The sequence below is a fragment of the Lagenorhynchus albirostris genome, chromosome 9, assembly GCF_949774975.1.
Source record: "Lagenorhynchus albirostris chromosome 9, mLagAlb1.1, whole genome shotgun sequence".
In the NCBI taxonomy this organism is placed as follows: domain Eukaryota; kingdom Metazoa; phylum Chordata; class Mammalia; order Artiodactyla; family Delphinidae; genus Lagenorhynchus; species Lagenorhynchus albirostris.
The window spans coordinates 44,734,092-44,759,362 of NC_083103.1; the positions used below are offsets into that span (position 1 = coordinate 44,734,092).

Genomic DNA, 25,271 nt, shown 5'->3' on the forward strand with positions numbered 1-25,271 from the left:
GGACATGTGTCATGCTGAATTAAGGCCTAGTGGCTTCATTTCAGTGTAATCACCTCTTTTAAGACCCCATCTCCAGATACAGTCGCATTCTGAGGTGCTGGGGGCTAGGGCTTCAATATGTGAATTCTTGGAGAACACAGTTCAGCCCATAGCAATAGACTCATTGGTTTTCCTCTGAGAGATCTGATTTCTGGTTAGTTGCAACTAGTGAAGCCAGAATTTATTTAAGTAACCCATTCACAAGACTACCAAATGACAGTGACCTGCAGCCAGAATTAAAAGGCACTGTCTCTAGTCCTGAGCTAAAGGATCCTCACTTGTGATCTTGCATGTTCCTTGAGTTCATTTTTGTCAACCTACCCTAGAGCCACATCAAAGAGAGTCCAGCCATCAGACTCAGACATGCATATAACATCTAGAACCTCTATTTATACTGCCTGCTTGAAAGAAAGTAATTCCAAATTCTGCTGGGTAAACAGTATGGTGACATACTTGCATGAGGAGTCCTTCTGTGAAATGAAATGTGAAGTTCTTAAATGGAAAGATTCCCGTGAAATGAACTTTAAAGTTCTGAAATGCAAAAGCTCACTCTAATTTTGTTCTTTTTTGAGCAAAGAGTCAGCTGTGGAAGCTCAAGATGCTAACTGTTCTTTGCTCCTTAATTCTTACAATAGCCAAAAGCAAAATTAGTTACGTCTATAGAAACCAAAAATCAAGCTTTCTCTCCAGGTATTCTGAGCTGAGGATACATCTCACTTCAGCTGGTGAAATTATCTCCCTCTTTCCTCTGCACAGTCTCTGCTCCCTTTTGCAGTCTTTTATTTTTAACTCTCTTGCCTTCTGAGTGTTTTTATTGACATCTGGCCACAAACCCTTTTAGCAGGCGTTGTAAATCACCCATAGGGAAATCAATAAAAACCAGTTCAATTCATAGTAATACTGATTTGCTCCCAGGTAACCAGGATCCTGCAGCCTCAGAAGTTATGCCCATGGGGGGATCTGCAAGGAGGGTGAAGGGTAAGGGGGGCATTGTGTTCTGAAACAGGAGGTGGGCAGCCAGCTCCCAGAAGCTCAAGGAAGCGATGGACTTTGGCCTATGTCCATGCTTTTCTCATCTGGCCTCCAGGGAAAGCTCTGTGTTTCCATTTCATCCAGCTCAGATTTTTCCAACCACATCAGTGGCATTTTCTTATCTTCCAAGAATCTGCTTCAGAGCTAAAGTATCTTCTTTAAGCCTCTAGAAGGGGCAGCAGGAATGAACTGCTGGATTTGCTGGAGAGGGAGAAGGTGGCAGAGTAAGTTACTGTAGCACAGAGGCATGGAAGAGGAAAGAAGCTCTGTCAGGCTGTCTGTTGTCAGGCCACTGCTTTCCGTCCCCTCCAGGGGTCAAATGTCAGAACTTTATTGTACAGAAGGTGAAAGCTAGGCCCAGAGAAAGGCATGACTGGCCCAAGGTCACAGAGTGGTTTCATAATGAGGTCACAAAGAAATGGCCTCACTGCTTTGAAATCCTAGTTTTCTTCCCCAAAGGAACTTTGCTCAGGAAGTGCAAATTCATGGGTAGTCAGAACTAAAAAAAAGTAAGGCTCCAGAGAAAAAACATCAATCAACTAGTTCATTTATTAAAGAGGAGTACATCAAATTGCCTACTGTAAGGGGCATCTAACAGTTTGGACCAACCGTTTATGCCCTCTTGGGTAAGGGGAGCATACTAATCTTTGAAAAGAGAATTTCCTAGAAGGGAGTTTTCCTCTCCTCTCCGTCAAGGAGTATATTCTTTTTTTTTTTTTTTAAAACATCTTTACTGGAGTATAATTGCCATACCATGTTGTGTTAGTTTCTGCTGTATAACAAAGTGAATCAGCTATACGTATACATATATCCCCATATCCCCTCCCTCTTGCGTCTTCCTCCCACCCTTCCTATCCCACCCCACGGAGAATATTCTAACTGCAAGGCCCAAGGTGCTTGAATTGGTGGGAGTCAGTGAGATCCTCTGTGGTGCCCTGAGAGCAGGGCCTCCCCTGCCCCAGGAGGGAGAATCGGGCTCACAAGCAGAACTGCAAGGTAACACTCAGAATGCCTGATTTTACTCCCCAGGTAGCCCTGGTTTCCTCAAGTTGAACATCTCTGACCCTCCAGGAAGTCTTGTCCCCTCTCCCCTTAGGTGTTTTCAGAAGACATATGCATGTAATCTGAGTTAAAGAATTATTTGATTCAGTTCAACATTTGCCAAACCCTAATTATGTATCTGGTGCTGGGGATACAAAGATGAAAAGACTGGGTTTTGAAGGATGAATAGGAGTCTGCCTTGAAGCCCACTGAGTTGCTGTCAGCCAAGTGGGGAAGACCAACCTGAAAACAAATAATTGGAATTGTGTTAGAGCAGGTTTGGCCAACTTTTTATGTAAAAAGCCAAATAGTAAATATTTTAGGCTTCGTAAGTCAGATAGTATATGCCTCACTTACTCTACTCTGCCCTCGGAGTGTAAAAACAGCCATAAACAATACGTAAATGAATGGTTGTGGCTGTGTTTCAATAAAATTTTATTTACAAATAGAGTCAGTGGGTCATATTTGGCTCAGAGGCCAAATAATTTGCTGAACCCTTTGTCTGAGGAATGTCATCATAATATGGAAACCAACCCTCCTAAGGGTCCATTTTCTGGTTTGTTATCAGCCTGTCTCACCTGGAAGTACAAGTGAGAAATTTCCAGAAGCTTCAGCATTTCCAGAAGCTTCTTAAGAATTACTCAGCTTAAACCCTGGATTGAACTCTGCTGTTTACCAAACAGTTAACATAAGGACAGGTACTATACATATAACAAACTGCAATTTAACAGACAGAATGTACGGGAATCTGATGTTAAGGATAATAACTTCTCCATGATGACTTGGTGAATCCTTAGCCAGAAAAACCTCTTCTGGTCCTGTGCTGGTGTTTCTTTTGTGCCACCTCTGCTGCCGGGTTCTGTATTGCCCTCATCATGGTGTGCTGAGCCGAACCCTGGGCTTGGAGACAGACTACCCTGAGCTCAAACCCTGTTTACAGTGCTTGGTAACTGTAATGCCTGGAGCAAATTACTTAGCCTTTCTGAGCTTCTCATCTGTAAAATGGGAATAATAATATCATGCAGGGCTGTTGTAAGGACTGAATATGATAAAAGGATGTAAAGAGCCAGGTAGAGCACCTAGTGCAATAAGTATGGGTTTTCTTCTGCTGATGCCTTGGAATTGTTTCCGTGCACTCACCATCTTCATTGTGGGAAGATGACAACTCTCCTGGAGAGAAATCCTCTATGGTTCCTTCCTGTCTCAGATCATTAAGCAGCTGCAGTTGCTCATGCCTGTTCAAGTAGCAGCATACTGTAATTCATGTGCCTCAGGCCACCAAAAGTTGCTGTTGGGACAGTCATTCCCAGGCTCCTGCCTTTGCCCTCCCTGCCCCCAGCCTCCCAGGCCATTGCACATCACTGTTTACCATAGCCTGCTCTCAAGCTGTGCTTAAAGACTCAAATCCTGCAGCTATTTGCATAAATCTGGACACCAAGGGAATTGCTCTATTTTACTTAAGCACATGGTTTCTTGTGGCCACAACCTCTATCCAAGGAGCATCTTTTGAATTGACCAAACTGCAAATGCAGTTCAATTCAGATTCTCTTGGTGAAGAAAAGACCCCGGCCGAGATCCACAACTGCTCCTGTCCCCTCCACAGGCCTCGCTGGGTGAGGTGTGAGCTTCCTCCTTGTCCTGCAAACTGAGATCCTCACCCCAAACTGTGGGGCTGGGGTCCAGGGCAGAGGGCGGCGATCATGTTCACACAGGCTCCCGTTGCCAGGGTCTCAGGGTGTGCTCTCCTGGGGAGGGTTAACAGGCGCCATCTGACTCTGAGCCGAGGGGTAGATGGCATGAGTCCCTGGTGGTCATCTTCAGGAGGCAACGACATTTGAAAATCATTTAAAGGTTGAAATTTAACTCAACAAACACGTCTTTGTGTTCACCGTGCTATCTTTTAGGCAGGAACATGCAGGCTGCTCAAACCTAGTTCCGCCTCTGCAGACTGAGTTTAAAAGAGTGTGTGTGTGTGGCTTCCCTGGTGGTGCAGTGGTTGAGAGTCCACCTGCCGATGCAGGGGACACGGGTTCGTGCCCCGGTCCGGGAGGATCCCACGTGCCGCGGAGCGGCTAGGCCCGTGAGCCATGGCCGCTGAGCCTGCGCGTCCGGAGCCTGTGCTCCACAGTGGGAGAGGCCACAACAGTAAGAGGCCCGCATATCGCAAATAAATTAAAAAAAAGAAAAGAAAAAGAGTGTGTGTGTAGTAGGGGGAAGGGTGAGAGACAGGCATGGTTGTGGGGGTTGGTTTGGGCGGGGCTTCTGGGAGGATGCCGAGCCCATCAACAGGTGCAGGGGATGCAGAATGAGGAGCAGGTTCTGAGGACAGGGGCACGGTGATAAGTTTAGTCAGGGAGTAACTTAGGGCAAGAGCATTTGCTCCAGATCTGAGTTTTTCAGATCAAACTCTCATGTAGGCAGCAGAGCGATGAGGGAAGCGAAGGCTTTGGTGTTGAGAAAGACCCTGAAAGCCAGTTTTACAAAGGATAAGCTGTTTTTCCCAGTTGGAAATCTTTATTGCAAGAGCCAAAAAAGCCAACATAAGCCAGTTTAAGCAGAAAGGGGTATTTATTGGTTCTTGAAATATAAAAGGCCAGGGATATCAGGCATGGCTTGATCAGGGCCTTAGATGGTAGCCTCAGAACCTAGTTTCTTTTGGCTCTTTGCTGTGTTCTCTTTCACACTGATTACATTCTTAGACAAATTCTTTATCATCACAACAAGGATTCTGTTTTCACCTTCTTAGATTCAAGGTCTGCAGTTAGGAATAAGAATCTCATTCCCAGGGATTTCCCTGGTGGTCCCAATGCAGGGGGCCTGGGTTTGATCCCTGGTCAGGAAACTAGATCCCACATGCCACAACTAAAGACCCAGTGCAGTCAAATAAATAAATAAATATTAAAAAAAGAAGAAGAAGAAGAATCTCATTCCCAGGATGCCCAGCAAAGTCTTACTGTATCTCATTGGCTCTGGCTGGTCACATGCTCACCCTTGAGCCAATCACTGTAACAGGGAAAGTGATACAAAGATGGCCTCAGACTGCCTCCAGCCCTGGGGTTGCCAGTTAGACCCCTCGCCACTGATTATATGACTGCTCTCAGTAGGCTCCATGGACCTCAAACTCATGGGGCAGGAAGTGGGGCACAGTCTGGCAACTTAGCCAGCCCTGTACTGAGATGGGGAGACTGAGGGCAGAGTGGTGAAGGAACTCATCCCCACACAGGCCGCTGATGTCACAGTCTGCTCTTCACTCCCCCAGAAGGCTCCTGTCACCAACCCATTATAATCCTCCCTTTGGCCTCCTGAAGCACATATTGGGCTGCCCTGCAGCCCAGCCCAGGTTACCGGGCCTATTTCCACAGCTTCTGAGAACTAGGGTTCCCAGCGTGGAGATAAATAGGGGGTGGGGCTTGAGCTGGATGCTCCATCCCAGCAGGGAAGAGCTATCTACTCTGGTTGCCTTAGATTGAGCAGCTGCTTCCTATCTGCCCCGGGGGATGCTGGGAGAAGGACTTTCAGTTCTGTACCTTAGCTAGGGTTGCCCTTGCTGGCCCTGAGGTAGGGCTGTGATGTGGAACAATCCAGACCCCCTGTCCGGAAACCTCTGCTAATAACCCTTGTTCTGTCTCTGTGGAGGTTAGATAGGAACAGGAGTGACTCTGCTCTTGAGAAAGAACGAAGATCCCATTTTAGGCACAGAAGACCCAGATCTTAGTCCTGACTCTGTTACCTGACTGTGTGACCCGGCACAAGTCACTTTACCCCTCTGAGACTCGATTTCCTCATCCGTGGAATGGAAATATAATACCTCCCTCACAGAGCTGAGAGGGTTCAAAAGCTAATAAATAATATCATACCTACTGTGCTGTGTGTGGAGTAGGCCAGATGAAAGGTGTGGTTTGATTCCTAGAGTTCTTTCTTTCAAAAGGAGGATCCACCAGGTACTGAGCTCTGGACCCGCACTACGTTTCCACAGCTGGGGCACAGATGAAAGCTCTCTGCCTTCAGGCTTGGCAGATGTGGTTTTGTACAGGAAACTGCTGCGTGGCAGATGGAGGCAGCTGCAAGGTGCTATCGTGGACCAGAGAGCACACAGCATCCCGGAGAGGTCAGGGAAGGCTTCCTGGGGAGGCAGCCTTGAGGGACACACTTGGAGCCCCAGTGCCCAGCACGACACTGACACTGAGAGCCACTCACATGTGTTTCTTGAATGAATGAATGATTTAGTCACTGTGCAGACCATCTTTTCCTTCTGACTTTCCCAAACCACTTCCTGCATGTAAACCCTGATGGTTATTCCCCAGAGCAAAGCTGGGAAGGGAGAGGGAGAAGGAGGGGTCATGGAGGGAAGAATGGCAAAGAAAGGCACGCTGGGAATTGGACATTCATTTGTTATTTTTGTTTGTTTGTTTGTTTGTTTGGGGATGGGGTGTTGCCAAATCAAGGAAGAAATTTTATTTTATTTTACTTGATCATTACCATTTTTTTGGCTGTGCTACGTGGCTTGTGGGATCTTAGTTCCCTCACCAGGGATCGAACCTGAGCCCTCGGTAGTGAACGCACAGTCCTAACCACTGGACTGCCAGGGAATTCCCAAGAAATTTTCTTTTTGTTTGGAACAAAGTTCCCAAGGTGGTAGGGTGCTGTTCCTGGCTTTTCAGATTGGCTGCTCCTGGTGGCTCCCTTTAATTTCTCAGGACACCAAAGAGACTATCTTTTTTTTTTTCTTTTAACAATGCCATTATTTATTACGCAAGTAAGTCAAGCTCATTGTAGAAAAAAAATGGGAAAATATAGACATAAATATTCAAAAAATATTACATTGAATTTATTCATAATTCCATTTGAAGATAACCATTTTTAACATTTGGGTTTTAACCATCTTGACCTCTGTCCCCCACCCTCATGAACAGTTAGAGCCATATATTAATCTACACATATTTCACATAAGATATATATATATTATATATATATATATAAATATAGATGATCTTTAAATGAAAGTAGAATCATGCCAGCTGTTTCCCCCCCCCCCAGCCAATATATTCGAACAAAAATGACTATGTCTAAAACATCAAACCTTTACGCCTTTGAAGCATTTTGGATGGAGACGTTCTAAAATGGAACTTGCTCTCCAGTCTTTCCCAAGGAGCAAACATGGGAACTCTGCTTCATCCATGCTCACCGTGGACATGCTGGCTGTACGGCAGGGATGAATGCAGGGCCTGGGAGGCTGTCTAAGAGGCTGTCCAATGGCCCCAGGGTCTGGGCCACACAGAGTGCTTGCGTCTGCTCTTCAGAGTGTGGCTGCTTCCTTCCTTGTGGTCAGTTGTGTCTTCTGTTTTTAATCTGCTGTGGGCTGGAAAACCAGAAAACCAAGCCCAGAGAGGAGCATTATCTAGGTTTTAAGTCAAGTCCTCTGTTGCATGAGGCACAGGTGATTTGTGTTATCAGTATTTTCTTTCCCAGATGTGAGTAAAGGAACACGTCTTAAGTATTTACTATGTTCTGGATACTTTCCATGCCTATTTTATTTAAATCTCATAGCAACACTTTGAGAGAAGTAGCTTAACCCCCTCTTACAAACAGCAGACTGGTCCCATAGAAGTTCATTGCTTTGTCAAGGGCCACTGAGCTGTAAGTGCCAGAGCTGTGATGGGACCTGGTCTGTTTCCCTCCCAAATCCCTGCTTTTCTCCTTGTACCACGTCTCATGCTTGCTGCCAATTCTGGGCTGGGTTTGGTTTGATATCATTGCCAGGGGCAGGGCCACTGGACTGGGGAGATGTTTCTGCATGGAGCAGGGCTTGGCTCCCACAAAGGTCTGAGGCCAGGCAAAGACCCGTCTCCTCAGGCAGCAGCTCCAGGGCCTGGACAGCAAGGAGAGGCCTGTAGAATCACACATCACCCAGAGAGCCCGTGGGAGGGGGCCTCATCAGTCTGTAGAGAGGGCCAGTCTCTGCTTAGCTGACTGGCCTTCTCAGATAGTGCTCATAGCTGGCACTGCTTGTTGGCCTTGATTTGGGTTAGATTAATGAGCAGGAAAAGCCCAGGAGAACATTTTCTCACGGTATAAACCAGAGGTGGCAGTTGGTAGCTGCAGACCGAATCTTGACCAGGGATGTTTTTGTCTGGCCCGCATGGTGTTTCTCTAACTTTTTGAATTACATTTAGCATTTATAAATTGGGAGATTCCATATTTAAACATCTGGGATTTGGGCTTTTCTTGAAAAATTGGGAGATCTAGCCAACAAAGATGGGTATTTTTTTCATGACACCCCCCCCCCCGCCCCCCGTTGAATAGTAACTGCCCCGGTTAGATGGTACCTGTGCTCTGTGGTCAGCCACACCCCATAATGACTGTCCTTCATCTCACCTGCCTGGCCCCTGAAGGATCTGAATTTGTCGCCTTTACACGAATCCTATTTTTACAGAAGCTAGTTGCCAATTAAAGCAAAGCCTTCTTAATCTGTTTATTAGTGATATGGTTTCATTCATTAATTAATTCAGCCAACATCTAGTGAGTGGCCATTATGTGTTTCACCCTGTACTGGATGTGGGTCATAAAAATATGAATATTTATTCAATATTTAAAACAGTCATAAAAATGTGAATAAGGTATAGTCCCTGCTGTTGAGGTGCTCAAATTCTAGCTGAGATGGGACCTGTGCAAATTGCTCTGGGAGAACAGAGAAGTGTGGTAAACTGAATAATCCTCCCCTGCTCCCCGCCAAGAAGTCTGTGTCCTAATCCCTGGAACCTGTTACTTTAAATGGAAAAAGGACCTTTGCAGATATGATTAGATTAAGGTTCCTTAGATTTGGAGATCATCCTGCATTAGCTGTGTGGGCCCAGTGTAATTCCAAGGGTCCTTATGAGAAGGCGGCATGACAAAGTCAGACAAAAAGGAAATGTGAGGATGGAAGCAGAGGTCAGAGAAGAGAAAAGATGCTACACTGCTGGCTTTGAAGATGGAGAAAGGGCCACCAGCCAAGGAATGTAGGCAGCCTCTAGAAACTGGAAAAGTAAGGAGATGGATTCTCCCCTAGACCCTGCAGAAGGAACACAGCCTGCTGATACTGATTTTAGCTCACTGAGACTGATTTTGGACTTCTGACCCCCAGAACAGTAAGATAATAAATCTGTGTTGTTTTCAGAGACCAAGTTTCTGGTAATTTGTCACAGCAGCCATAGGAAACTAATACAGGAAGGGAGAAATTTTTTCTAGGGTGAATGAAGGAAAGAATATTTGAATTAGATGAATAGGAGTTCATCAGGTATAGAAAGGGGATGGAAGGCATCCCAGGCATAAGGAAGAGGATCATGCAAAAGTTATAAAGAAGCAGGGCATGTTTGAAGGTTGGCTATTGGTTCATCGTGGCTGGACCATAAGGTGTATGATGGCTGAAATAAGAGATGAGGCCAGGGAGAGGGGCTGGAATCTTGACTTAGAACTGGTTACATGGGAAAAGAGACCAGTTCTAAGTGAGGATTTCTTATAATCTCAAAGATTATAAAAAAGGGAAGGGTGATCCAATTTATGTTTTAGAGAGACTGCTCTGGCATCTTGTGGATGGTGGTTGGAAGGGACCAGACCACAGGTAAAGAGACCAATGAGACTGTTGTAGTGACCCAGGTCACACAGAGCCATGGCTGGGATGGTGGCTACGAGAAAAAGCGAAGTGATCAAAGACACCTGAACTAGGATTGACAAGACCCAGAAGCGAACTGAATGTGGGGAGTGAGGACTGCTGGGTTTTTAGCTTGAGTGCATTCGCTAGTACACAGGAGTGGGCTTGTGGGAGAGTAGGGCTGGGGGCAGGAAGAAATGATGGGTTCTGTTTGGGACATGGTGAGTGTGAGGGGACCATAGTGCACATGGGAAGAGCTGCCTGAAGGGCTCAGTAGTGTGCTGGTAAATGTTCAACAGCCGGCTCTCTGGGAAAAAAAAGACTTTGATATATAGCATTTGCTGACTCCTGCGATATAAATATTCCCATCATGACCAATTTTAAGTTACTAACTCAACATCACTAAATGTGGAGTTAGGAAGAGGTACACAGTCAGGCACCAGCATACCACTGGAGAAGTTCCCACAAAGTACAAGAAGGAAGGGCCTAAAAATCCACCTCCTTCCCAAGACAGGCTCAGTGACTCACTGAGGCCACACACCTGGGGAAGGTAGGACCAGGCCCAGAATCTAGGAGGCAGCTTCTGGCCCTCCATTGATTAGAGGCAGCATCAAGCCCTGCTGATGGCCCCTTGGTGCCCTGGTCAGTTTTGCAGACCCGGGAATACCATGTGGTCCTTGACCCCAGGACAATGACTCATGTCACTCTGGAGTGAGTGACTCAGGGAAGAGGCTGCTGGGTGGCCTGGAACAAAGAGAACTGGGAGAGATTTATTTCTCCTGGGAGCTCAAAGAGGGGCTCAGATACTTTTCTGCTGTTCCCTGTGCCTTTGAACTGCCTCCGATTAAGCAATTGCACATATTTCCAAGAAGAAAAAAAAAATTTTTCAACTGGACTTAGTTTTTAAAGAAAGAATTGCTAAAGTGAACAAGCTGGAGAGGAAAGCTGGGGAGATGTTCTGGCTTACTTCCTGTCCTGGCTGAGGCTGGGGCTGGGGGTGGATAGAGCTCTCGCTGTGACTTGACCACTTTTCAGGGGGTGTGGAACATGGATCCCAGGCATTTCAGGGTTTCTCCAACCCTCCCCTTCTTCCAGAGTGGCATCTAAGGTCCAAGGGGCTTCCTGAGTGCCAGAGAGTCGGGGTGAGGAGGGTGCCCATCATTTGACAAGGTGATCCTCCTGTTTCTGTCAGTCCTTGCTTAGTAGGTAACTTCTGAACCTGCCTTTTCAAGGCACCTTCAGGTCTAGCAACTGTCTGCTCCTAGGTGCACAGAAATGATTGTGTTCTCCGCCCTGTGCTCCCCACCCTGCCCGCTGTGAGGATGGCTAAGGCCTCATCTATCAAGTCATATCAAATAGCCATTTCCTCTCTCTGGGGTCTTCTCCTCTGGGTTCTGTCTGGGAAATGGGGCCCAAGACCTCTCTGCTCTCAGATTTGGGGATCTTTTCCCACTTCCCCAGGGAAGCAGGGCACAGGCCCCGTTCTCAGGGACTCACCAGAGTCTACCCTCTCACTGCTTCCTCTCCACTTTTCCTGTCTTTCCTTTGTCCCATAATCTTTACTAGTCTTGGGTTGGGGGGAGATTTACCATTACTTAGGATGTTTTTGCCCAAATCCTTTTTTCTGTGCACTGAGCCCTTCCTGTTTCCCTAAGGGCTAGTTCTTTGTGATATATAAGGCAGAGATAGACTCCCTTTCCTCTATCTCCTGCTGCTACAACTGCCCCAGCCCCCCTCCTGGGCAGTGAGCACAGAATGGCCTCCCTGTTTGCCCGAGGGGAAGGGCAGTGGGGGAAAGGAGATGTGAGGGGAAGCAAGGAGTCTGTTAGGATTCCAGATGTGCCACCTACTTGAGTAGCCCCTGTACGTCCCCCAGCAGCTGAGCATCGTGCACACTCCTGTACTCTTCCTCTGAGGGCTGACCTGGCCTCCCCTCTTGCATATGGCCCTGGCACAGGTCTCAGCAGATGCTGGCTCACCCTCAGGGCTAGAATGGGTTCTGAATCAGGGGAGGAAGGCACCCCCAGCCAAAAGAGCCCATGAGAGACCCTTGGGACTGGAGAGCGTGGCCAGAGTGTGCAGACTCCAGGCCAGTGTCGGGAGTGCTCAGGGACTCCTTGCCGAAGCACCGCTGGGCCGTAGCCCCTGTACTCCCAGCCCCTGGACCAGAAGGGTTGTGGTGACGGGGAGAGGTCATTGAGGGGGTCCCTTCCGGTCCCTCATCCTCCCCTCTCTGTTGCCCCCAAGGCCCCTTCCTTCTACCCTTCTACACCCCACCCTTGCTCTCCACTCCTCCTTTCAATCCAAATCTGCTTTCAGGATGGAAACTTGGGGCTCCCACTGACATGCCGAGGACTGTGCCCCCTTCAGTCATCCATTCTCCCATTTATCCTGTGCAGCCTGAGCACTTGCACCAGGTCTCAAGCTAGGTTTCATCTCTCCCTTGCAGAATGACAGCCTCTGTGCTTTGGGAGTCAGCACAGTGGTGGCAGAAAGGTCAGGGTCTTTGGAACCAGATAGACTCAGGATTGACCACAGCACAGATCTGGGACAGGCCACATCATAGAACTGAGCGTAGACCCAGGACTGACCACTGCACAGAGCTTGGATGACCACAGTGCAGACCTGGGGCTGACCACAGTACTGCATGCTGTTTCTGTAAACCCACCACTGCAGCCACTGGTTGCCCGACAGCAGAGTGAATGGCCCCTGGTGGGTTTAATTCCAATTATGTCTGATGGTCTTTTATCTGATTGTCAGTACAGAGGAGAAGCCCTGGCCAAGCCAGGACTCTGCCTCCTTAACTTGCCAGAAACAAAGCCAAGAACTCTGCCACCCAGGATGAACACCAAACTCTCTGGGCCTTGGTTGCGTTTTGGTGATGCCGTGGCTCAGAGAACTCAGCTGCCGGATTCAGAGAATAGGAAAGGAACTCATTGAGGGTATAGTCTGTGCAACACCCTTTGTGTATTTCCTAATTTAATCCTTACAACAACTTTAAAATGTATGTACATACATTTTATGTATGTATGCCTCCATTTTACAGATGAGGAAACTGAGGCCAAGAGGAGACTAATCCAGCAAGAAAGAGGCAGAGGGAGAATTAGAACCCAGTCTGTCAAGGTCCAGAGCCCTCTCACAGCATCTCAAGGTTAGGAAGCAAGATAGGGCTATTGTGAGGGAGACCCCAACTTGGACTCACTTGTGGGGTACAGGACTCAGCTCCGCAGTTGGCCAGGTCTAGGAACCCACAGAGGCACCTCTTAGCACTTTGAGCTGATCTCTGATGCCCAGGGAGATTTTCCAGGTGTATCCAGTGCTGCCTGGGGCGGACACAGGGAGCCGGGAACATCTTCACTCACCCAAGATCAGAGGCACTGCCAAGGGATGCCTGCTTTCACAGCATGGACACATCAGCTTATTATTTACTAAAAGCAAACCTTTCAAAATAAGAAGCCAGAAGGCTGACATGTGTAGTGGGGCTGGGGGGCAGGGTTCTGGGACCTTCTCTGGCTGCTCCTCACTCACAGGTGTGACTTTGGTCAAGTCCCTGCCCCTGTCTGGGCTTGTCGGATGGGAGCAGGGGTAGGACTGGCCCTTCTCCAGTGGCCTCCTTGTCATCCTCTGAGTTTGCAGAGGGACTGAGAGGGATGTGTGTGCAGCCACCCCAAACAATTCCCTCCATCGAATTCTTCATCTAGAGATAGACCAGTGGTATTAATAGCAACTTAATCTCTTTCAAATTCTTTGTGCTGCTAAAATGAAAGCAAAAATTCAAAGCTGGAAGAACAAAAAAAAACCCTCCCTTCTGAGAATTCTGAGTCACTCCAGAAAGGTCAGTGGAGTCTAGGTTAACTCATTATTTCCCAGAAGGGCCTCTGGCTCTTCCGACACCCAAAGCTTAACAGAGGGAACGTGAGAGCCACTCAGTTTGCAGGCTGTGCTCCTGGGACACTGTAGTTTCAGAGCGGGGTTTGGTCTCTTCTGGACTGGTCACAAGGCTCTGGGAGAGGCATCCCAGGGGCCACTGTAAGAGTCCACTGCTTACCAAGAGTGCCACCCATGAGCTAGTGGACTTGGCCCTGCAGGGAGCTGGGGAGTCAGACTGACCTGTGGTTGACTTCCAGCACTGCCACTCATGGGTGATGCGACTTAGGGCAAGTCTTTGAGCCTCTCTTTCCTCATCTGTAAGATGAGACTAATCATAATGTTAAGAATAATAGTACTTACACTATCCACCTCAAGGCTTGCTGAGAGCACCAAAGGGGATGTAAAGGCCCTTGAGAAATGACTCTTAATGTTGGCCCCTGTGCCTGCCCACAGGAAGCCACCCCCCTCCCATGACTGAGATGGGCAGGATGGAGGTGTTCTGCCAGTTGTGGATGGGCATGCCTGTGCTTTACGGCTGCTCTGTCAGAACAGCCCCCTCCTGCCCTCTCCCCACAGCCCACAGGGTCCTACAGCAGCTATTCCCAGGGGCAGAGTCTCTGCTACTCACTAACAAGTGTGGGCCTTTCTGGGGTGAAAGGTAGGATGGACAAACTAATGGACAGTTGTATAAATAGAAGATTAAGAATTGAGTGGTTGAACGCATGGACCCACAGACTGATGGATGGATGAGTGGGTGCGCTCGCCACCCTACATAGTGGGGATCATGCAGCCCCTGACAGTGGGCCCGCTCTTTTGTCCCTGTAAAACCCCTAGCCTCACAACCTGCTGCTTCCTCTCCCCTGCCCCACCACTATCTTATCCCCTCTGGGAATGCACACTGCAACTCTCCCCTGCAGGACGGCGAGAACCCATGTGGCGTTCAGCTGCTACACACTAGCAGACCTCCTGGTGGAGGGGACGGAGTAGAAGAGGGGAGAGATGAGGGGCCTTGAATCAAACTAGCCTGGGTTATAATCCTTGGTCTGCCACTTATTAGCTGTGTGGTCTTGAGCAAGTTGTTGCAGCTCTCTGATCCTTAGTTCCTTAATATATAAAATGGAAATAATAAACAAGATAGCATCTGAAATGCACCTCGCATAGTGTCCGATATTCAGTAGGCGACCTAGAAATATCTGATGAATAAAAAGGAATAAAAGTATATTACTTTGCTTTCTTTAATGAATAACCAGGGGCAGATAAAAATATTTAAATGTGGTTTAGAGGCTTTTGGCCTTTTCGGTGACACAAATCATTGGATAGTTATTCCAGCAGAGGCTTTGATAATTTGTGCCAGGAACAAAGGTAGCTGGACCAGTCAAGTTGCTTCACTTCTCTGCACCTCAGTTTTCCTTCCTGTAAAATAGGCCAAGCTGTATAGTTAAGCACTGGCTGGGGGCAGAAAGAATAGAGTCCAAAGGGCTGATGGCGCTTGGCAATGACCCACCTAACCCTTTGCTGACCAAGCTGGAGCAGCAGCAAGAAGGGCCCTGAAAATGGGTTAAAGAAGGAGCGGCTCAGAGACCAAACATCACTAAATATTTTCTCCTTTTTTGGGTCGTTGCTCTAGATCACCACTTCCTGGAGACTATATTCTAAACTTTGCTGTGATGGATGCGAGGTCCACGTGCCCACGAGCTCCAGAGGAACCCAGATGTCACCCTGGGGGAGGGACTCTGCTCTTACCTTGCTATTTTAAGCAGCGAGTTTACAATAATGGATGGGAGAGAAAGCGATGGGGCAGGAACAGCGTGGGAATGGCCTGGGAGGATGGGGCTGCTGGGGCTCCCCCTGAGGAGCTTGGGGTTCCATCCTGTCAAGGGTGGGTCCTCAGCCAGCCTCCACTCTGCTTTATCCTGCAGCAGCTGACACCTCTTAGTGCTTGTCTGACTTAATTCATTTCTGTTTTACTTTGCTTTCTGACCCAGGGACTGACTTAAGGTCTTTCTTGAAGAGCAGGAGGTGAAGGAAAGGAAGTGGAGGTATTTCTGATGCGACTTTGGAATTCCATGGTCCTAGAATCCTATGGGATGGGGCCCTCAAATCTGTGGTTTTTTGTGATTAGGAGGAGATCAGGATTTCAGGGACTCCCAGGGTTGGAAAAGGCCCCTGAAGTGGGTTAGGAATCCTATGACCCTTGCCCCAGCCTTTGATGAAACTCTCCCAGGAATGGGGAGCTCATTACCTTAAAGAGTAGCCCATTTCATTTTCCGATGGTTCCAACCACTAGAAAGTTTTCCCTTGCCTTGATCTCACGTTTCAGTCATTGGCCATGTATCTACACTTCGGGGACAATAGAATTACATGAATGGCTTTCAAATATCTGCAAAGAGGCTTTATTTCTTCCTGTACCTTCTCTTTTCCAGGCTAAAGGTCTTTAGTTCTTTAAACACAAATTCTTGTCCTGCTTCCCCTTTTTTTTTGGCAGTACGCTGGCCTCTCACTGTTGTGGCCTCTCCCGTTGAGGAGCACAGGCTCTGGACACGCAGGCTCGGTGGCTATGGCTCACGGGCCCAGCCGCTCCGCGGCATGTGGGATCTTCCCGGACTGGGACACGAACCCGTGTCCCCTGCATCGACAGGCGGACTCTCAACCACTGCGCCACCAGGGAAGCCCCTGCTTCCCCTCTTTTGAACATGCCCCAGATCATCTGAATCCCTCTTAGCATGCAGAGCACAATGCACTTCATGTAGATTAAGACATAAAAGAAAAGTAGAGCTGTCAGCTTCCCTGTTTTGGAAACCATACTCCTATTAAGACAGCCTGGATGGACTTCCCTGGTGGTGCAGAGGTTAAGAATCCACCTGCCAATGCAGGGGACATGGGTTTGAGCCCTGGTCCGGGAAGATCCGACATGCCGTGGAGCAACTAAGCCCGTGTGCCACAACTACTGAGCCTGCGCTCTAGAGCCCGCGAGCCACAACTACTGAGCCCTCGTGCCACAACTACTGAAGCTCGCGCATCTAAAGCCCGTGCTCCACAAGAGGAGAAGCCACCGCAATGAGAAGCACACACACCACAACGAAGAGTAGTCCCCGCTCGCCACAACTGGAGAAAGCCCACGTGCAGCAACGAAAACCCAATGCAGCCAAAAGTAAATAAATAAAATAAATAAATTAAAATAAAATAAAACAGTATTAAAAAAAAAAAGACAGCCTGGAGACCTGCACACACATCACACATCATTTTAAGAGTTTTCTTTGGACGTGTAGTGCACTTTTCTGGTAGAATTGGGGTTTGTGGGTATTCTTTTGCTACCCTCAAACTCTGTTACCATATGCTTTGCCCAGCACCACTGTTGTCACTGCAGCTGACATCCAAGTCAAGGTGATAGTAATCAATCCCAGAGCTCACCTTTGGGCAAACCCGATGCTGAGTTTACTTGTACAGAAACAACCTGAGCTGGGAGGCACAGCATGCCCTGGCCCCAGAGCTCTCATTCCCAAGAGCCAGGTTAAATCTGTCCTCTTGGCCATGACCCGCCTTCCTGTCTCACCTCCTGCACTAGGCCTCCAGCTATTCTGTTCAGAGAAATTCAGTCAGCATTTCAGTGTTCATGATTCAGTCTAAACACCATTCTAGCGTGGACTCTTCCCTAAAACTGTATTCCACTCGTCCCAGTTTCTGGAGTTAGGGACCCTTTTCTGGGATCCTGCAGCTTCTCACTTCCAAAGTGTTTACCTCTTAATCTTGTTTTCCAACTTCCTCCCACCATTGGACTCCGTGTTCCTTGAGGGCCAAGACCACATTTTCATCATCCTTATGGTAGAGTAGGTGTGAGTGTTGGTGGTGAAGGAATGAATGACTCTGCTCACAGATCATCTTCTTGAAATGAGATTTCTTGAGCCGACCAGCAGGGGTCACCCCAACTGTTTCAGAGCTGGATAGGGCTCCCTGTCCACCGCAGAGAATGACAAAAGCCAAGATGGTGGTCACAATGACTAAAACTCCGGAGCTAAAGTTCTCCAGTTCTTTAAATACAAGTCAACAAGCATTTCTGGATGAACCTTCTGGGTATCCGTGATCAATAAGACCCCTTGCCTGCCTCAGGGAGCTCAGTCAAGAGGTGTGTGTTAGCTGGGGGCATCTGTCAGAGCTGTGACTGATGCCACATCTGAGCTGCACCACAGCACTCTGGCTCCAGGGCCTTCGCAAGCCATTTCTGTGGTACAGGAAGAACACCTGGTGTCCTGGGCGATGGCAGGGCTTCCTGGCTTCTCCTCCTGTAGCCTCCAGCAGACAGCATCTTGCATAGGACCCAGGGTATAGTGGATACTCAGTAAATGGCAATGTCCTCCGTTTGCCCTGTGTGTGTCCCAGCAGCCTCCTGACTGCAGCCGAGGGCAGGGTCTGAGGACGACATCTACCTCTGGTGCCTTTCATCTGCTGTCTCCCAGAGCAGCTCCTTCAAGGAACCTCTGAAGTTGCAGAACCAGGCCGGTTGTTGGTTTTTCGGGTCCCTGGAGGTGTCATCCATCCCCCTAGGGTAGGGGACCTAAAGGAGTTTAGGGGTGGGAAGAGCCCAGGCAGAGCCCCCTGGACCTTCTGGGCTGCAGAACAGCATGCAGATAGCCTCTGTGAGCACCTACTCCATGCTGGGTGCTCTGTCTCTTTTCATCCTAGGGACAGTCCCACCTGGGAGGCATTCTTATCTCTGTTCCCCTGACGAGGAAACCAAGGCTTAGAGGTGAAGCAAAGGTTCAAGGCTACACAGCCAGTGAGTGGCAGAGTGAAGACTCAGATCTAGGTATCTGGTTCCAAAGCCTGTGCTCTATCTACTATTTCTGCTCTCCTGCCTCTCCAGATGGAGACCTGACATGACTGGCCCCCTTTTCTAAGAGGAAGCAGAGGAGCCAGACCCATTGGCTCAGGTTTATTGGAGAGATTTTGGTCCTACACCTCTTGACTGGCAAGAAACATGGAAGTGTGAAAGCGCAGTTAGTACTTACAAGTAACAGTCGTTAGTAGTTACAAGTTAGTGCAAGTAGTTACAAGTTAGTAGTTACAAGTAAACCCAGTTCAAACTGACTTAAACAGTAAGAGACTTAATTGTTTCTGTAACTGGCTAGTTCAGAAAGAGTTTCAGCTGCAGGTGAGCTTTGATCAGGGCTCCAGCTCCGTTTCTCTGCAGATCTCCTGGGTCTGCTCTCCTCTGGGTGTGTCAGATTTCTCCTCAGTCTGACCTTCCTCGTGGAAGGAAAATGGCGTCTGCAGCACCAGGTCTCACATCTGCACACTCTACCACCCGGAGCAAGAGAAAGCATCTGGGTCCCAGAGCATTGCCACATGCTCATTGGCTTAGGCTGGACCCATTGTCTATCCCTGAGCCAGTCACTGAGGCAAGATGGATGAGATTATGCTGACTGGAGTCAACCCCGGCCAGGCCTTACCCTATGGGGAGGGTTAAGTGTAGCTTTGGGGAAGCAAACCAAGGTTGCTGAGGGCAAGCACTGCACAAGGCACAGGAGACTCACCCTGGCTGAGCCTCCAGACTGATGACTTTAGCAGGCCTGACAGGTCCAATGAGAGCTGTCCTCAAGTCAGAGAGCCCTGTACTGAGGGTTAGAAGAGCTGCTGAAGGGCATGAGGTGAGCCATGGGGCAGGAAGTTGGGAGACACCATCCTTTCCTGCTCCCCCACCTGGCCAAGCAAGGCTGTGTGGTATAGTGGCCTCCAAATCAGGAAGATCTGGATTCAAATGCTTCGTTCTTTGTATGATTTGGGCAAGTGACTTCTACTCTCTGAAGCAGTTCTCTCATCTATAAAATGTGAATAGTAATGCCTGCATCAGAGGTCATCGTGAGGATTAATTTAGGTGATGTCGGTAACGCTCCTAGGATGGTGCCTGGCACCCAGTAGCTGCTCAACACATGTTTGACAAATCCAAGTCTGGCTCCCAATGGAGTGTCCTCCATCGGCTATGGCTTTGAGGAGTTCGAAGCACTCTTCTCCCTTCTGGGATCGCTGTGTTTACTGTATGGCCCAAATTAGATGCAAAATCTCTGGGTCACCTCTGACTTTGTAAACAGGGCGAGGGAGCAGGAGGAAATGCAATCCCAAACGCCCTCTGCTCGCCTACTTTAGCCCTTGTTGATGCAAACTCAAGCAGGCTCTCTCCGCGGCTTGTGGCACCTGGAAACGGGACCCAGCATGGGTCAGGGATGGGAGTGGATTTGACTTGTCCTTTTGGCGTCTCCTCAGCCTGTGGAGCCCAGGCCTCCTGGAGCATCTTTGGGGCTGACACAGCGGAGGTTCCGGGCACGCGCAGCCACTCCCACCAGGAGGCTGCCATGCCCCACATTCCCGAGGACGAGGAGCCCCCTGGAGAGCCGCAGGCAGCCCAGAGCCCGGCCGGCCAAGTAAGTGCCTCCCCCCTGCCTGCAGCCCGCCCGGCCCGGGCCACACCAAGCGCCCTGGGCTGAGGCCACATGGTTTGCTGACAGCCTGTGCAGGCTGCAGTGGGCCTGGGGAAGGTGTGCGGCTTCCACGCCGCGGAATACATACCCAAAGGTCGTTTGAATTGACCAAGGTCCCCACACATCCTGAGAGTGCTACCTTGTAGGCTGTGTCTGACTGAGGCCCCCCAGGAAGTCACACCACCCTCCTAGGATGGAGAGAGGCTCGGAGGAGGACCGTCAGCATGGAAGGCCTCATGTATCAGGGTCGTGGGCACAAGCACCAGGTCACTTAAAGTGAATCCACTTGAAATGAAGGTCAAAATTCCTCAGTAAATAGTGAAAAAGGGTTTCAGTGAGATTTTATTATAAAAAAGGAAATGATGAAAGTGAATTAAAGGGGCTCATTGAGGTTGTATTGTACAAATGAAATGGTGAAGACAAGTTATTTTTAGCTGTACATATTACAAAATATAGCTTATACGCTAATTTTTAGAATGAACAAAGAATCTTAATCAAGTGCGTTGACTTTGGTATTGGTATATTTTTTATGCCAACAAAATGAGCTTTTCATGTGTTATCACAACCTTCACATTTTACTTTATAGCACCTTCATTAAGAGATTCTGTTTGTTTAATATTTAAAGGGTTCATTCATTTTCCTAATTACCCCTTTCAATCCCTCAATATTCAAATCATTCCCTCATGAAGAACCCATCTTGCCATCATCCTCACAATTCTGACTCCATTCGTTAACTGGTCCGGCTACATCTGCTGCTCATTGGTCTAAGACCTTGTACGTGAAGTTCTCAGACATGGTTTTGTGAACTTCGTGAACTTTGCAGTTGGTTTGCACTGAACTTATATCATCCTGTTGTATCTGACACTTCTCCAAACTGCCCTGAGCCAGAGGGATAGACACTTGTTAAGTGAGGGAAGCTTGTACGAGTGAGCATTAATTTGACAAGTGGGCAGATTCTTAGTGAATAGTTTCATGTTATGATGACATTTGTTTTCTTTACACATCATAACTGTGGGAACTAAGATAATAAACGCTTAGAAAAGAATGGCCTCTTGTATCCCCACATCCCGAGCTCATGGGATTGAGATGTTGCAGAACTTGGCAGCCTTGGAGAGCCCTTGAATTTCGAAACGACAGCGAGCCAAGCCCCCATGCCTTTGGCTGCAGGCACCAGCTCAGGTCTTTATTGAGCCCCGCTCCCAGAAATGTCCTGGCTACGGTAGGTGCTGCTTGCCAGTTGCTTTCAGTGGCTCTGAGCTGTTCCTCTGCTCCTCCACGGATGACATCTAGTTCCCCGAACTGTGTGCTATCTAGTTCCCCGAACTGTGTGCTCTGCTATTGCCCCCTTCCTGCAGCTGCTGTTCCTTACCACGTGTGGACCGTTCCCCCAAAGTGTTGCCAACAGTGGACTGTAAGGTTTAACCGACAAAAAAATTTCCTAGTCTACTGAAAACTTGGAGTTTAAAGAAGGGAAGGACAACACAGAGTAAAATACATCCGGATTCAAACGTCACGGCTCCCTATCCTCAGGTCACAACTTTCCCAGGTTCTGTCCCCTTAGCATCCCCACCTCCCAGCCCTGGACCACTTCTTGCTGTGGTCATCCCTGACCCCTTCCACTTTACTCACAACGATAGTGCCCTTAAGCCGGACTCTGATGCAAAATCTAGCTCCCAAATCCTGGGCAACTCCCCCAAACAGCTGCCATGGCCTGCTCCCCAAGAATATAAGTGTTCCTAAAAAATAAATAAATGAAAGATGGGCAAGGATGTAACTCCATCCTCAGTGAAGAGATCCTTTTACAATGAGTTCAGTTCCTTTTGGTTCCAAACCTCTCTAATTAAAAGACACTTCAAACCTTCTCCTCAAGAAACACAAAACCAGACAGCACAAAAGCCCGCTGGCCTTTCTGACCATCATGGCTTCAAACCACATGTGGGTGTAGCTTCACTGGGTCAGAGGTGAGGGTGAGTTTCTAGGGCTGGCCAAGCAGGGGGAGGGCCCCATGAGCTCACCACACAGCTGAGGGTTAGAGACCCCTAGCTGAACAGCAGAAACTCCAGATTCTGGGCCCCCACAAGCTCACTTTCCCTGTGACCTTGAACCAGGACCAGACTTCTATACTACAGACCATGGGCCCTCATGGTCTCTGAAGGTCCTTCAAATGCTCAAGGAAGACAAGATAATAAAGAGACTGTTTGCAGGTCCCAATAGCCTCTGCATTGCCAACATCCAGCGGGAGAAGGACCCACGAGGAACTCAGGTGAGCTGGAGCCAGGATGCCCAGATCCTATGAGGGAGGGCCATTAGCACAGGATTTAAGAATGTGGACTCTGGAGTGAGACCACGCTGGGCTCAAGTCACAGCTCCTACACATCCTGGTCAAGAGACGTGATGCTGAGTCTGTTAACTTTACTGTGCCTCTGGTTCCTCGTCTCTTCCCCGGGCAGGTGTTAGTGGCTGCCTCCTGGACTCTTGTCTGTTCAGCCCAACCCTTGAGGACCTTCTTTGGCCTGAGGGACCATGGGGCTGGGGCAGGTTAGACCCCAGACTGAAGACCACATCAGATTCAGTATTATTTTATTCTCTGCCCCGACTGACAGGCACTGGGCCCCGCTGAGTTCTCCAGAAGCCCACGGCATCATCAGTGAAGGGGATCTCCCTCTACTGCACTTATCAGATGACCCACATTGGGCTTCTCGGGCAGCCACAGCCTCAGGGGAGGGTCAGGCCTTGTGAGTTGGGCCAGAGCCTCCGGGGGCTGAAGCCTGAGTCCCTGGGAGCAGCAGAGGCCATAGAAGCAGGGTTGGCCAGGAGGGCTGGCTGGAACTCCCAGTACTGTGTGAATTCCCACTCTGTGAAGCAGGCAAAGAACAGAGCATCCTTCTGACTTTACGGCTCCCCGGGGTCCAGCCCTACTTCTGGTTCCTCAGGCCCCAGCCCTCCTTTCCCATCACTGACACGAGCACTAGCTGAGGCCTTCTCACACAAAAACACAAAAGCTGTAGGCCTAGATCCTGTTTTTCTTTCTGCACGTACACTTGCATACACACACACGCACACACGCATGGATGCTAAACACACTTTCACACACACACAGACTCACACAGACAGACGCAGACAGAAAGGCAGACCCTTTAGGACCCTAATCAGAAGCTGTAATCAAAACCCACAAAGAAATAAAGCCTCCTGACAATGCACTGTGTGAGACTGCATCCTGAGCAGTGTTTCCTGGGTTGGCCCTTGAACAGGGAGGAGCTTAACGGGATGAGCTTGTAGCCAAGAGGTTCTTGCAGGAATAGAAGCTGTCAGGACAGAAGCCTAGGACCTTAGGGGACCCCAGAATGACAGGCCATCAGAGCTAGAAGGGATCTCAGGTCACAGGAAGTCCCTTCCTCCAAAGGCAGGCAAAATTCTGCATAGTGAAAGTCACCTGGGAGCTTGTTAACCCCAGATTCCTCTGCCGACCTAGACCGGCTGAACCAGAGTCCCCTGGGGTGGGTCTGTGCTGTGGTTGGCAGCTCTGTTTCCTGGTCCAGCTGGAGCCTGACTCTCCCTCAGTTCTGCCCTCGCAATGGCCTGTCGTGGGGTGAAGACCCACAGATGCAGGACGGCAGTTTTTGCATCTTCCCAGAGCCTCTCTGCCTCTGGTTCCTCCAGACTTTGCTGCCATGACAGCCTTCAGAGCGCCCTCCCACCCCTCCCCTGCACACATACCAGCCTGCCTCTGCCTCACCGTGGGGCACCAAACTTGGCCCCAGGCCCCAGGGACAGTGTGACCAGGACACCAACTTTTTCCAGGCCTGTGACCAGCAGCCATATCAGAAACTCCACTCACTGGGACCACATGGCCTCCTTAGAGGGGCCTTACAAACCTGAAGGTGTGGGGAAGTTCTTATTAGCTATAAGAGCCCAATTTTCACTGGCTCTCACTTCCACCTGGAAAACCCCCCCATCCTCCTCCAAGGGTTTCAGGAAGCCCCCAGGGACAGGTCAGTGCTAGCTCATAAGCTGACCTCACATCCTTCACATCATCTGCTCCAGCATCCCTCTGACCACCACTCCCTGACCATCCCCTCACCCTCTTCTCCATTATCCGCAAAACCACTAATAATAGCTAACCTCGTGCCAACAGGTACTACACTATTAACTCATTTAACTTCCAAGCCACCTTATGAGGTAGGTATCATCAGCCCCATTTCATAGCTGAGGAGACTGACGCACAGAGAAGTTAAGTACTTCCTCCAATGTCACACAGCTCGTAAGTGACAGGCCCAGGATTTGAACCCGGGCAGCCTGGCCCCAGAGCCAACACTCTTAGTCTCTGCCCTGCTCTGGGGCCTCTGTGAGAGTTGCCTGGACCAAGGGAATACTGTCCTCTGCTCCCAAAACCACTTGTCTGAGAGGGCCAACCTGGGCCCTGCAGAACTCATCACCACATAAACCCCGAAGCACCACAGCTTGTGGCCCTGGGTCTCACCAAATGCCTTCTGCCTACCATCCTCTCAGGTGTGTGAGCCCGTGCAGCCAGGGGACGAAGCTCCATGTCACATCTTGCCCAAAACCCAAGCTGCCCCTGCCCCATCGTGTGCAACCCCCTTCCTCATTCTCCTTCAGTCGGATGATGAAACAGCCCAGTTGGATGGGTACTGACCCCTAGAAACCCAGGCCACTGTGCTGTTCCTGCTTCAGGCCACAAACACCTGTTACTCTCACCCCAGGCCTCCCTGAGCACCTACTTGGTACTGCACTTTCAGATCCTCTAGACAGAAATTGATGCTTAACCCTCATATACAGCAGCGTCTGGTTGACAAGATCACTGCAGCGCTCAACTAACCAGTGGCATCCCTACTCTCAACCCAACCCCATCCCTAAATGTTAGTTAACTAAAAATGAGGTTGGAGTGTTTTTTGGAGAAGCAGCCCTCTGCATGCGGCCCTAAAAGGAAGGGATCCATTTGTGGAGCTCTTAGAAGCTCTGACCACGAAGCTGTGGGGTCTCCCCTTGTTTTGGCCCAGAACTGGAGAGCATGGTAGCTGCCACCATAACAAACCTGGAACTCTCTTCCTGCTTAGCGTAGTAAGAGACCCATTCAGTCTTACCACCATCATCCTGCACGGCTGTCCTTTAAGAAGGGTTCCAAGCAGTGTTCCCCAAGCAACCAGGGAGTTCCGGAAGGTGCAACA

The 25,271-nt window shown here is 49.1% G+C and overlaps 1 protein-coding gene across 10 annotated transcripts in view; it reads left to right on the plus strand.

Moving 5' to 3' along the window:
• The window catches only part of IRAG1 (inositol 1,4,5-triphosphate receptor associated 1), a 119,494-nt gene that overhangs the window by 21,874 nt on the left and 72,349 nt on the right, over positions 1–25,271 (plus strand). For 8 of the 10 annotated variants that reach the window (XR_009542429.1, XR_009542430.1, XM_060159674.1 and 5 more), the window contains exon 2: positions 19,871–20,028. The exons of 1 other annotated variant lie outside the window; for it this stretch is intronic. Coding sequence is in view for 7 of the 9 variants with exons in the window: in XM_060159674.1 (XP_060015657.1) it covers positions 19,871–20,028 (158 nt within the window). In the remaining 2 variants the exon portion in view is untranslated. Of the gene's footprint in view, positions 1–18,292; positions 18,417–19,870; positions 20,029–25,271 lie in introns of those variants that run through there. One more of the 10 variants, XM_060159672.1, reaches the window with a different exon arrangement.